Raw genomic sequence first — 14,087 nt, 5'->3', positions numbered from 1 at the left:
GGCGTTCTATACTCGGCCATCGGGCGGGCTGGCTGGCAGACAGACAACTTCCGGTTCCGGCAGGGAGAGCGGGCGCGGGATATTTGAAGTTCTGCTCGGATCGCGGCGGAATACTCTCAGAGAACGCGCGGATTTAACGCGGGGAAGGCGGCCTGGGGAGACGCAGTGCCGATACACAGGAGAGCAGGGAGGCTGCCGTGTACCCCCCCATTACTGTCCGGTGACAGGGCGTGCGGCCATATCTCTGTCTGTCTCTCCGTGTGATCCTAGTAATGGGCCTCCCGCCTGCAGCAGTCACCGTGTGTGTCCTGTGAGACGGGCATGGTCTGAGCCGCCATCAGGAGGTTATCTGAAAGCTGCCGAGTAAGACCTGGCCATGTCTGCCCCGAGACAGCGAACCAGGGGCTCTGACACCCAGCCACAAACATGTATGTGTTCACACCCATGTACCATGATGGCATTGGCCTCACACACACCTACTGCAGATTAATGTCTATGGGCACTGAATCCTATTTTATTTATTTTATTTTTTAATTTGGTGGTTTAATAGGGCTGAAACCTTATTGGAGCATGTATATGGTATTCACTAGGCCCCCAGGCAAATGGATCACTCGTGTAATGCTATAAGGTAAAATAGGTCGCAGCGTGTGTAATTGGAGTCACTGCTGACACAGCATTGGAATCCCTGGCCTACATGAATATTTGAGACATCTTCTCTGTTATGGGGTTTCTGCCATCATCATTAATTTTGGGGCAGGCAAGCTATAACGCATCCTTTTTATTTTTTATTCTAGTCTGCATATGCTCTGCATTTCGTGATGTTGTTAGTTATGATGGCTTTTGCCCCTTTCCAATGCTTCTCATATGATTTTCTGTCTGACCTCCTCCTGTGGTGTTTTAGGTGCTTACAATCTGCAAAACTCCTTTAAGAAAGGTAGCAGGGAAGAGTGGGGCAACTATATGTCAGTAAGCCTTACTTCAGTAGTGGGGAAAGCAATGGAAACCATGTTAAAGGATAGAATTGTTGAACATCTAAAAACACATAGATTTCATGATCAGAGACAACATGGGTTTACTTCAGAGAGATCATGCCAAACTAATCTTAATGATTTTTTTGATTGGGTAACTAAAATAATAGACCAGGGTGGTGCAGTAAACATTGCTTTCTTAGATTTCAGTAAGGCTTTTGACACTGTTGCACATAGAAGGCTAATCAATAAACTGCAATCTTTAAGTTTGGATTCCAGTATTGTTGAATGGGTAAGGCAGTGGCTGAGTGACAGGCAACAGAGGGGTGGAGTCAATGGAGTATCTTCAAAGCATGGTCTTGTCACCAGTGGGGTACCTCAGGGATCTGTACTTGGACCCATTCTCTTTAATATTTTTATTAGTGATATTGCAGAAGGTCTTGATGGTAAGGTATGTCTTTTTGCTGACGATACTAATATATGTAACGGTTGATGTTCCAGGAGGGATAAACCAAATGGCAAATGATTTAGGTAAACTAGAAAAATGGGAGCAACTGACATTTAATGTGAATAAGTGCGAGATTATTCATCTATAGTCTGTCGCTGCAGGCTTTACAATGTAAACTCTGCCTTTTCAGAGAAAAGGCAGTGTTTACATTGTTGCCTGGTAACACTTCTAGTGGTAGTCACTTAAACGGCTACTAAAGTGTCTCATATCTCAGTGCTTCACACTATGTAGCGCCTAAATTCAGTGTCTCAACGCTCTGCATGGAAGCACTGAACGTTCGCCATAGAGATGCATTGATTTAATGCATTTCAATGGAGATGCTGATTGGCATTTCTCCTACATAATTTTCAATACAATTTTATATACCGTATATACTCGAGTATAAGCCGAGTTTTTCAGCCCATTTTTTGGGCTGAAAAACCCCAACTCGGCTTATACTCGAGTCAATAGTCTGTATTATGGCAATTTACATTGCCATAATACAGACTGGGGGAGAGGGGGACTGGCAGAGCTGTAACTTACCTGTTCTGCAGCTCCTGTCAGCTCTCTCCTCCTCCGCGCCGTCCGTTCAGCACCTCGGTCAGCTCCCAGTGTAAATCTCGCGAGAGCCGCGGCTCTCGCGAGACTTACAGTGTGAGCTGATAGAAGGAGCTGCACGGACGGCGCAGAGGAGGAGAGAGCTGACAGGAGCTGCAGAACAGGTAAGTTACAGCTCTGCCAGCCCCCCTCTCCCCCCCACTGAACTGCCACTGGACCACCAGGGAAGGAGAGCCCTCCTCCCTGCCATGTATCAAGCAGGGAGGGGGGACGAAAAATAAATAAAGATATAAATAAAATAAGAAATAATAATAAAAAAAAAGGGGGGTATAAGGAGCACTGTGGGAGGGGGAGGGGGGTATAAGGAGCACTGTGGGAGGGGGGGGTATAAGGACCACTATGGGAGGGAGGGGGGGTATAAGGACCGCTATGGGAGGGAGGGGGGGGGTATAAGGACCACTATGGGAGGGAGGGAGGGGTGGGGGATAAGGACCACTATGGGAGGGAGGGGTGGGGGATAAGGACCACTATGGAAGGGAGGGGTGGGGGATAAGGACCACTATGGAAGGGAGGGGTGGGGGATAAGGACCACTATGGAAGGGAGGGGTGGGGGATAAGGACCACTATGGAAGGGAGGGGTGGGGGATAAGGACCACTATCGGAGGGAGGGGGTGGGATAAGGACCACTATGGGAGGGAGGGGGGGAGAAAAGGAACACTATGGGAGGGAGGGGGGGATAAGGACCACTATGGGAGGGAGGGGGGGGATAAGGACCACTATGGGAGGGAGGGGGGGGATAAGGACCACTATGGGAGGGAGGGGGGGGATAAGGACCACTATGGGAGGGAGGGGGGGATAAGGACCACTATGGGAGGGAGGGGGGAAAGGGCCACTATGGGAGGGGAGGGGGAAGTAAGGACCACTATGGGAGGGGAGGGGGAAGTAAGGACCACTAGGGGAGGGGAGGGGGAAGTAAGGACCACTAGGGGAGGGGAGGGTAAGGACCACTAGGGGAGGGGTGAGTCAGGACCACTGGGGGAGGGGGGTGAAGGAACACGGGGGTGGGGAGGTAAGGACCACTGAGGGAGGAGGAGGGGAGGTCAGGACATATGGGGGGGGCAAATATCCTTGCACCGGCCCTGCACACACTGCATTCATACACACACTGCACTCACACACACTGCATTCATATACACACGCTGCACTCATACACACACACGCTGCACTCATACACACACACACACGCTGCACTCATACACACACACGCTGCACTCATACACACACACACACGCTGCACTCATACACACACACGCTGCACTCATACGCACACACGCTGCACTCATACGCGCACACGCTGCACTCATACGCACACACGCTGCACTCATACGCACACACGCTGCACTCATACGCACACACGCTGCACTCATACGCACACACGCTGCACTCATACGCACACACGCTGCACTCATACGCACACACTGTAAATAAATATTCAATTAATATATTTTTTTTAGGATCTAATTTTATTTAGAAATTTACCAGAAGCTGCTGCATTTCCCACCCTAGTCTTATACTCGAGTCAATAAGTTTTCCCAGTTTTTTGGGGAAAAATTAGGGGCCTCGGCTTATATTCGGGTCGGCTTATACTCGAGTATATACGGTAATTACATTGCTTAAAAGAGACTTGCGTCCATCAAGTTCAGCCTTCATCACATATGGTTTTGCAGTTTTTAAAATATGCTTTCATATTCGCTTCTCTGGCTAGGAGTTTCAAATTCACTTTGAATTCTCACTTTGGTGAATAATCCATTATATGTTCTCACCATACTAGTGAAAGCTGTCACCGTTTACTATTAATCAACCATTCTTCTATTACAGGTATAACTTCACCACTAAAGAGAAGATCTCATAGAAAGCTATCTAGCAGTAATGCTCCAGAGATTACTTCTCCATTAAACAGCAGCTTGCAGAGAAAAGTATCCAATGTCAATGCTCCAGAGATGACCTCTACATTAAACAAAAGCTGCAATAGAAAGTTATCTAACTGCATTGCTTCAGAGACGACTTCTCCATTAAACATAAGCTCCCAGAGAAAGTCATCCCGCACCAGTGCTTCAGAGAAGACTTCTCAATTAAACAGAAGCTCCCAGAGAAAGTCATCCAGCACCAGTGTTTTAGAGAATACTTCTCCAATAAACAGAAGCTCTCAGAGAAAGTCATCCACCAGCAATGGTCCAGAGATGACTTCTCCATTAAAGAGAACCTTGCATGGGAATTTATCCAGTGGCAACAGTCCAAAAAGGACTTCTCCACCAGTCAGACGATCACAGGAGAAGTTATCAAGTAACCATCACCCTCAGGAGAACCTTACATCAAAGAAAATATCCCAGAATGTGTTCTCAGTCAACACCACTTCAGACAGTTTGGTATATATAAAATTATATGTTCTGCATGTTATTTTCTCTTGCATGAGTGCATGCATTAAAAAACATAAGAATTTAAAAAGCTTGTGTTTCAATACAATCTTTCTTAGTGCCTGGTAAATATTTTATATGCGTTATCCTGTTTATGTGGAAAAGAACACTCTGGCCAGTGCTCATTCACACATACGGTACTTTTTTTTGGTTTGTTTTTGTTACAATTCATTTTAAAACTAAAAAAAAAAAAGCCTAAAGTACAAACCAGAAATCCATTGAATATTGAAGACTTTAGTCTGAAATGGCTCAAGTTTTTGTTTTTTACGGATTGTTGTAGAAGACTTTGCTCCATAGCTTTGCCTTGAGTAAATTTATATGAGTTCTTTTAACCATCTTATTTTAAAATTCTGATAAGATGCTTTTTTTTTTTTTTAGTATTTTTCTGTAAGCAAATTAGTTTTTGTGAATATAATAGACAATGATATTTTTAGCACTCATCAGTTGTGGTGTATATCGCTTTAAAATTCTCACACTGTAAAAAAGATCATATAACAAGAATATAGTGTAATACTGCAGGTGAAAATCAGTTCTTAGAACATCAATACAATGGTGCTACTCACTCATATATGGGAGCTTATGAGGAATATCCCCCAAGCTTGTAGAACTTTGTACAATCTAGGCTCTAGTGGTACCTCTGTTTCTTTAAATATGATCAACTTTATATCTTTCTTTCGTTTGTATTTCCTCTTGTAAATGGTAAAAAGCATGAAAATTACAAATATATATATACCACAATCCCAGCACTCCAATTCCCTGGTCTTTAGAATGCCCAGGTGCTAACTCCAGCCATAATACAGGAATAAAGACGAGTGCACTCGGGGGTCTGTAGAAAGTATAGATGCTTCATTCAGCACAAATCATACATTGACGTTTCAGTCCAACCTGACTTTTCTTTTCTCAAGACAGTCTTGAGAAAAGTCCCACGTGATGCTTTTCTGACGTCCTAATGTGTTTTGTCCAGTCATTGGCTTCCTCAGATGATGTCAGTCCTATTGCACTGTCTGTGTTTCACTTTACATTGACACTCCTTTACCCTATTGGATGACCATTGTATTGGGGCATGTCTTGATTCTCTGCAAACCATCAAGTAAACAATGCAGCAGATCTCATCCGATTATTTTGTTTACAAGTCTAAAGTTTCTTTAACTTGCATAACAAAGCCCATTGACTGTATCTAACAACATAGCTCACATTTAGAAAATTGTATATTCGCAAACACTCTTCTACTTAAAATACAGTAAGATTTGTAGGACGTTAAAGCCTTGGATACCTTAACATATATTTAACATAAGAGGGGGGAAAACACTTCAAATGCAAAAACTTATACTCATTCTGTATCCAAGTGATCATACATCTACAAACCGCTATAAATCAAAACTTGGGGATACTACATATTAAGTTAAAAAAGGAAATATAGGATATATTTTAGTTAATAATGTAAGTCAACAAAGACTGTGTACCCGCAAATGCTGATCAGATTAAAGTGCTATAGACTTGTTACAATATCATTGTTCTTAATCACCTGGCACATATATTGCATCTATCAAAGATTTTCATCTTTTTTTTACATGTGCACTCAGAGATAATTTAAAAAAAATACACATTTCTGTTGAAGATCTAAAAACATTAAATTTATGTGAGCAAAGTGTAGCGCTTTTTGTGAAGACTAATCAAAAATGATCTATTTAGTGTGTACTACTTGTTTGTTTTTCTGGTTGGATAAAACACAGCTGCTCCCTTTTTTTTTTTTTTTTATAAATCCAGTGTTCTGGAAATATATATGAAATAAGTATAAAATAAATAAAGTAAATAAAGCAGAATTGTTTTTTTTTTGTTTGTTTTTTTACTTTTCTATGGTATTACTTTTTTATATATATTTTTTTTTTATATTAAAATGTAGATGCCTGTGCCTATATTCAGACGACCAATCACAGCCAAGAAAATAATGCCCAGGAAGACTCTGGTAAGGACATCCCTCTCTTGCTTATGAAAAAACACACAAATTATATAATTTGTGTATATTACATGCCACCTTTTGTATTAAATGAAATTTGCATTTTATTCACAAAATGTATAAATCAAAACTCTCACCACAATACAAATGTGAAAATGGTGAATACAAAGTATATAATATACTTGTCTATATAATAGACAGTGTCCCTAAGATCACTTCCCAGGTGGTGATCCCATATCAACTAGAATACAGACAAAAATATATGGGATACGGCTGTAGAAAAGGATGAAGGTATTAAATGTACTCAAAGGTGGTGATGGGGGGACTATTAATCCCTCTCCTCGGTCTGTGTATGTCATTGCTTTAAGTGTTTATGATTTGTTCCCTGAGGAAGTCTCACGTCTGGGACAAAACGCGTAGGACCATAATTGCTGTTTTTAAAGGATCACTATAGGGTCAGGAACACAAACATGTATTCCTGACCCTATAGTGTTAAAACCACCATTTAGCACCCCTGGGCTCTTCATGCCTCCATAAATATAGCAAAATCCTACTGTATTCAAGCCTGAAGCTGTAGATATGCATGCTGTTTGCCTCAGGAAAAAAAAAGCTGTCTGCTGACATCAGAAGTGGTGGCCTGATCCAATCACAATGCTTCCCCATAGGATTGGATCAATGAATTGAATCAATGAATCTCTATGAGGAAAGTGCATGCAGAGAGAGGAGATACTGAATGTTTGGATGCATTTTAGGCAGCCATGACCCAGGAAGGATCTCTAACCGCTATCTGAGGAGTGGCCAGTGGAGTTATCACTAGGCTGTAATGTAAACACTGCATTTTCAGCAAAAAGCCTGAAGGGAATGATTCTACTCACCAGAACAAATTCAATAAGCTGCAGTTGTTCTGGTGACTATATAATGTCCCTTTAAGCATTATACAGGTGCCATATCACCTTTTTATTTATTATAAAGCTGCAAATTGTTTCAATCTACCATCTGGATTCCTGATTTACAGCGAAATACACAGACTGAGGAGAGGGAATAATAGCCCCCCATCACCATTGGGGGAGGCACTCTTTGAGTGCATTTAATACCTTCATCCTATTCTACAGCCGTATCCCATGTTTAGTCTGTATTCACAGGTATGAGCGATTCCCATTGAAGATATCTTTGTGGTTGAGTCTTCTTGGATCTTTCTTAAACATTTTTTTACACCATTTTTAACCATTCAACAGACCTGACACACTCTCCTTTTGGTTATACTTTCTTTTGAGTGCTACTGAAGAAAAATAACTAAAAATAGATTCATGAACAGAATTTCAGTTGATTTCAGAATACAAATTATGTGCATATATACAATTATAGCAGGCCGCATATGCACAAATGCAACATTACAAAGCACCTACTGCACCCATAAATAACAATGGCACAATATGGCAACGTAAACACCTGAAATTTAAAAACATAAAATAAAAAAATAGGCACTCCAAGGGACTTCAAGATCTCGTTTTGGCACAGTACTACTAAAAGGTTGCCTACTCTTGACCTATTCCCTACAATGTTTTGCTTTTCACACAAGTTTTGTCTTCCTATGGAATTTTGCAGACTGCGTATATCAAACTATTGTAAAGACCCCCTATTTGTGTCCAGCTACTGCTCACAAGCACACTAATGCCCCTCATGTATTCTTTTATCAGGTCTTTGAGGGACACATAGGGTCAAGTAGAATTTTATTTAATGTTTTTTTTCTTTTCTCTTTTCATCTATTTCTAGCCTGCCATTGCTGCCTTTGTACCTGTGTCCACTCCCAAGGTAAGTTTTCACAAGAGGGTATTTTCTTTAAAGTATATTTATAAATATTCCACAAGTCACTTGGGAACTGTCACTTAGCTAATTCGAGCACAACCAAGTTAATAACTAAAAGTGAGCTATTGGTAAAGTTAAAGACTATCTGCTCTGTGATAATGGGGAAGCTTTAGCCTAAGCAGCCATGTGTGGCTGTGATTGGCTGAGAGTTATCAGCTGACTGATTTCTGCACATCAAGGTGCCCATTGCTGATATGAATTGGCGTGGTTAGAAGAAAGTGTGAAAATATCTGCCTTACCTCCAGTGGGCTGTGGGGGTGGACAGAAACCCTTATATAGTGACTGGACAAGTGCCTCTAGTGGTGTATTTAACCCTGCAGTGTAATCATTGCAGTTTCTAAATATAATTGCAAGGTTAATATGACAGAACTGCACCCAGACCACTTCATTGAGGTGAAGAGGTATGAGTGACTTTAGCGGTACTTTAACACTGAATAAAGGTGTGGTGTCAGGGGACTCTAGAAACTATAATCCAGTTAGATGAAATGGTTATACTGCCTACCGTGTTCAATTAATATAAGTGATTACATTGCAAATGTATATTACTGTGAGAGAAAGCAATGTGATTTGAGGTACAATTTGCATTTTTTTTTTTTTTTTTTTTTTTATTTAGTTGTCCATAAAACATTTGTAGCATGTAGAGCTTTGTTGAAAGAGGATGGAGACAGAGCAGAGAGGGACTTATGGTGACTTTCAACTTTGAACTAATAGTGGCGTGTGCATACAAGTAATGTTAATACAATAGTCTGCCCAGCAGGATTTAACGTCATACAAACTTGGGAACCCAAAACTATACAGTGGTTTTATCATAATTGGCACCTCATTAAATATCTGTAAACAAAACCTCAATTTACATCCATGGTGGGGATTTTTGTATTAATTATTTTTTTTAAACCTCCCTAGATTTTAACTTATTTTTCCTCTGTTCTCATCAGGTTATAACTGCTACAGCTACTTTAAGGAGAAGTTCAAGGGTAAGTACTACGGGAACTCTATAGACATTTGCAGAACTACTAATGGCCTGAACTCATCAGGTGTCCTTCATACATCATGCCACATGATAGGCAAATCTGATCAGGAGCCCTGTCGGGCGAAGCAGCCAGCCCCATACCGCGTTTACCGGTCCCTGTTAGATGGGCATTGCTGGGAGGAAGTGAGTTCAGGACTCTTCCAATCTGCTTACTATTGAATCACTAAACTTAAACATATCCCGGCATATATATGCCAACAATACACATAAATACAACACTGCACATAAACGCACCTTAGCATTCAAACGCTACACACAAATACCAATGCATTCAAATGGCAACACTACACAAATATACACCAATACATTCACACACACTCCATACAAGACATGCTTATATTCAAACACTGCTCACAAATACAACCCTGCACCGATGGGCAGCTGGTAGATCTTACACTGGCAAAGCATTGTGGTAGTTACATAATAGCTGAGGATCTATCTTTTAGATACATTTGTGGTAGAGGAGGCCTAAAATTTTTTTGCACCAGTGCCCTCTAAGCACTCTAACCACTGTCTGTAGAAAACCTACTGCAGCTAATGTTCGATACTATTTGCTGTTTAATTAATCCTTAACGTTCTCAAAAATTAGTAAATAGAAAAAAGCAAAATTGCGGCATAACTAACAGATCAGTAGTTTTACAACTAATATCACACAATGAAAATGTAATGTGCAGGCTTAGAAAAGTATGAGTAAGGTTACTAGCTACATGTGGACACTTACTAGTTATTATTTTTGCCATTTATATAGCGCCAACAGTTTCCGTAGCGCTTTACAATATTATGAGAGGGGGAATTTAACTATTAATAGGACAATTACAAGAACACTTACAGGAACTATAGGTTGAAGAGGACCCTGCTCAAACGAGATTAGTCTGCAGGAGGTGGGGTGTAAAACACAATAGGACAGGGAATAGCAATCAAAATAGGTGGGAGCGAGGCAGAGGTGGAGGAGAGCATAGAGTGCTGCCCTTCAGGAAAGAGAAAGGGACAGGTATGTGAGGTAGTGTTTACTCTGGGAGGCCAATAAGCTGTCCTAAAAAGATTGGTTTTAAGGCACTTCTTAAACGATTGAAGACTAGAGGAGAATCTGATGGCGGTAGGCAGGCTGTTCCATAGAAAGCGAGCCGCCCGCAAGAAGTCCTGATTTTTCCTGACCGCTATTTGTTTTTCTAAATGTCGCAACTGTGGCTTCATTTCACTACAATTTGCCGTTAAAATAATTCATGCAATGGGGTTTTATTTACTAGATAAGTAAAGTCTTTGCCACAGGAAAAACGTAAACAAGTTCTCACGTGCAGCATATATTGCTCAAGTGAGGGTAATGTTTTCATCTCAATTTAAGGCCTATCTCCCAAAGTAGTGCTGTATTATGCCTTGGACCCTTCATTCTCCTTGGGATAGTGCTTGCCTGCACAGTATGTGATCTTGCCAGTCAATGTATTCTTAACTTCTCTTTACAGGTTTCACCACAATTCGGGAAAGAAAACTCATTTGTCAAGCCTCCGGTGCTTTCCAAAAGTGTGACAGAACAATCCCCCTCCAAGCTGGACATACTCTCTCCAATCCCACTCAACATTTCACTATCCCCTATGAAAGATGACCGAGACAAGTTAATGTCTCAGAAGGTGCGACGTTCCTACAGCCGCTTGGATATGTCTTTGAATGGCAGCTCATTCCTATACAGTCCCACAAGAAATTCTTCTTCTGATAGTTCCACACCAAACTCGGCAGCAAAATCTGGACGCCGGTCTCTCTTTGGGTTTAATACACTTTTGAGTTCTGAGACACCAGAAGAAGACTTGGGAAAAACCACAAAAAGAGACTCTGGGGATAACAGAAACACATTCAATAAGAGCACAGGAGTGAGCATATCTGTTGAAGAGCCAGATCACAATATTCCTGGAGTGGTCCTTGTTAAACAGAAAAGAAGAAAACGTAAAATTCCACTGATAGAGGTAAGAATGTACAGAACTGGTACTAGTTTCATCCATTAAAGAAGTGATAATTTACATTTGTGTTACATAGATGTTTGACAGTTGTCATTGCAGGGCAACAAGTCGCTATGACAACCAGATATGGGATCTGGTGCCTAGACTTGCTTTCCTGCTCTAGGACATCCCTCCTGAAGTAATTTTGTTAAAAAAGTACAAGTAGTCAGAGCAAAGGGATTCAGTGGTTTGGCAGCCAAACAAACACAGCTGTCTGCGTCTGGGGTTTGTCTGTCAGTTTTCATGTACTCCTCGCCCTCCAATACACCACAGCTGGCTGTTTTGTTTTGGGGGGATGCATTTTGTTGTCCTGTGTCTTGCTTTCTTTACAAGCAGCAGTGTGCACAGGGAATCTCACTGCAGCCTGTTGAGAATGCGTTTAAAGAAAATGAAGGAGTGAATGAAACCTGGTTAAGAGAAGATGTGTGAAGCTGGTGGGGGTCAGCAGAGTTCTAAATGGAGAGCCAGAATAAGAGTATAGCTGGAATGTACAGGCTTATTCACTAAAGTGTGAATTCAAGACCAGAGTAGCTGAATGGAGAGCATAGCTGACTGAAAGGACTTCTCAAGTTCAGCTCTTTTGACCTTACATTTGGAATTCACCATAAATTCTCACTTGTGAATAACCCTAATAGTCTGTGTGTGCAGAATCTTATCGCAGTAACTACACTACTTCTCAGTGTAATTAGATGGTATTAAGATGCCAGAAACAAAGTTTCAACCAATGACGTATCGTATTAATTATCAAGTCATAGCCCAACATATCTACTAATTGGTTACAATTTTAAAAGGACACACTACATTAGAACCACTACAGCTTATTGCAATGGTTTTGGTGTAAAGAGACTGTTCCTGCAGTCTGATAAATGGAAACACAACCATTTCACATCAAAGGTGTATTTACATTTGTCCCTTAGGCCACCTCTAGTGGCTGTCAATCAGTTGCTAGAGGTGTTTCCTGTAATCTTTGTAGGACTGACATTCTGCATGAAGATGCCAAATACTGGTATAATGCATCTCTGGTTGGCATGGCATGTTCAACGCTTCTGTATGGGAAAGCACTAAATTGACTAATATCACCATTGATGCAACAACTCCAGCAGTGGATGTAAAACTTGTTTGTTTGTGTCCCACCAGCCGCCTTCTTACACAGGAAGCCCTACATCTAAATAAGTAAGGAGTATGTCGAACATTAAAAATGCATGTTTGTATTTCTAATGTTGGACTCCTTTTAAATTGTTTCTTTGTTAAACTTATTAGCCAAGATTGTGTAATGGGAATATATATATACACACACTGTTCCCCACCTCCCCTTACCTTCAAGTAAGTGGATCGTTAATACACTGCTATACACACACCAGTCAAGCCATAAGACTTTCTTTTCCCACAGAAATCCAACTTTAACAGTGCTTTCACTACTGCAAGGGCTTCTGGGTAGGCATACGCGAATGAGCTCAACAAAGAACCACATTTTTGCCTCATTTCCACTTTATACATGGATTCCTTGGAGTATGTGTCTGCTGTATACAACAGCTTTGAAACACAACTCAGGAAGAGGAGCAAAGCCAGTGAACCACTCATGGACAGCTGTTTCGTTGTTAATGCAACTGGCTTGCTATGGAGGCTTGGCGTTACTTGTAAAGTACATACCAATAAAGTGTGGATGAAAACCCTTTTTATTTTTTTAGCAATGTATTAAATATATAGATTGCCTTGTATGTGCTGGTGACTTGGACTGATGGAAGGGATACAGTGTGTACGGCTCAAACAGTACATTTATTTGTAATATATCTATAGTAAGTAAAATTAATTTTCATGTATTTTTTGTTTTTCGCTTTAATAGAAATCTGACCTGGATGAATGGGCTGCTGTCATGAACGCCGAATTTGACGAAGCAGAAAAATTTGACCTCTTTGTGGAATAAAAGGCTTATCCCCAATATTGGTTCACTGACTGAGAATACACATATGTACTTGATCTACATGTGATGTGTAGCCGTTCCTTTATTTCCCTTCTCTTTTTTTGTATATGGTTTTGATGTTGTGGGAAGCATTTTATACAGGATTCAGCTTATAGAAGTATTTCTTCATCTTTTCAGTAGGCAAACAAAATTTTGTTTGACAATACATGTGTTGATAAAACGAGTCTTTATTAAACGGGAGTTTGCATTTTTTCTAGTGTCCTAGCTCTACAGGAAATGGATCTTGATAATGGAAACATTTCACCGTATATTCATTTCATGTACCAAATAATGGAGAGAACTTCCCTTTTTCTTTAGAATAGCTTTGGTCCTTCTTGGAATTCTGTCCTACAATTCCTGAACAAGGTGTAGTGGGATCTTGCACTACCAAGACTCCAGTTCTCCCAGGAATCAGAGAATTGGAAAGCTGATCCAAATTACACCAGATTTTGCAACAATGAAGACTTCACAATAAAAGATTTGAAAATTCATTCTCTGACATGTCAAGCTGAAAACATAACTAATCTAACTTATCTTGCAGGGGGTTTGTAATTGTGCTTTAATTATGTTGAACTTTTTTCGTGTTGGGTTTGTTTAGAACACCATCGTTGGTATGTTTCAGACGTGTTCTGTGTCAACCCATATTTTCTCTGCCTTTAAGGTACCATTTCAACTAATTTTTGGAAGTCTGACTTGAAATAATATATTTCTTTTATATAATATCCAGTCTATTTTATTAAAGCTAATGTATCAAGAGAAATTGTAATTTCTATCTATACACTGTGATGTGTACCCTGCC

General features: G+C 40.7%; 1 protein-coding gene across 1 annotated transcript; it reads left to right on the top strand.

Moving 5' to 3' along the window:
• The first annotated feature begins 26 nt into the window (after positions 1-26).
• On the top strand, positions 27-13,473 carry CDCA5 (cell division cycle associated 5). The gene is made up of 7 exons (XM_063438267.1): positions 27-428; positions 3,892-4,439; positions 6,391-6,453; positions 8,218-8,256; positions 9,246-9,284; positions 10,801-11,295; positions 13,172-13,473. Exons 1-7 carry the CDS (start codon positions 377-379, stop codon positions 13,250-13,252), a joined length of 1,317 nt encoding a protein of 438 aa, XP_063294337.1. The 5' UTR covers positions 27-376; the 3' UTR covers positions 13,253-13,473.
• Positions 13,474-14,087: the final 614 nt, after the last annotated feature.

This window comes from Pelobates fuscus, chromosome 12, assembly GCF_036172605.1.
Source record: "Pelobates fuscus isolate aPelFus1 chromosome 12, aPelFus1.pri, whole genome shotgun sequence".
Lineage (NCBI taxonomy): Eukaryota > Metazoa > Chordata > Amphibia > Anura > Pelobatidae > Pelobates > Pelobates fuscus.
This window is presented reverse-complemented; position numbering and strand designations above follow the sequence as displayed.

What these genes read in the sequence shown, in the direction of transcription:
- CDCA5 (XM_063438267.1), top strand. Translation starts at nt 377, where the DNA reads ATGTCTGCCCCGAGACAGCGAACCAGGGGCTCTGACACCCAGCCACAA. An exon ending in TAATGCCCAGGAAGACTCTG is followed by an intron (nt 6,454 to 8,217) that starts GTAAGGACATCC and finishes ATCTATTTCTAG; the next exon opens with CCTGCCATTGCTGCCTTTGT. An exon ending in GTAAAATTCCACTGATAGAG is followed by an intron (nt 11,296 to 13,171) that starts GTAAGAATGTAC and finishes TCGCTTTAATAG; the next exon opens with AAATCTGACCTGGATGAATG.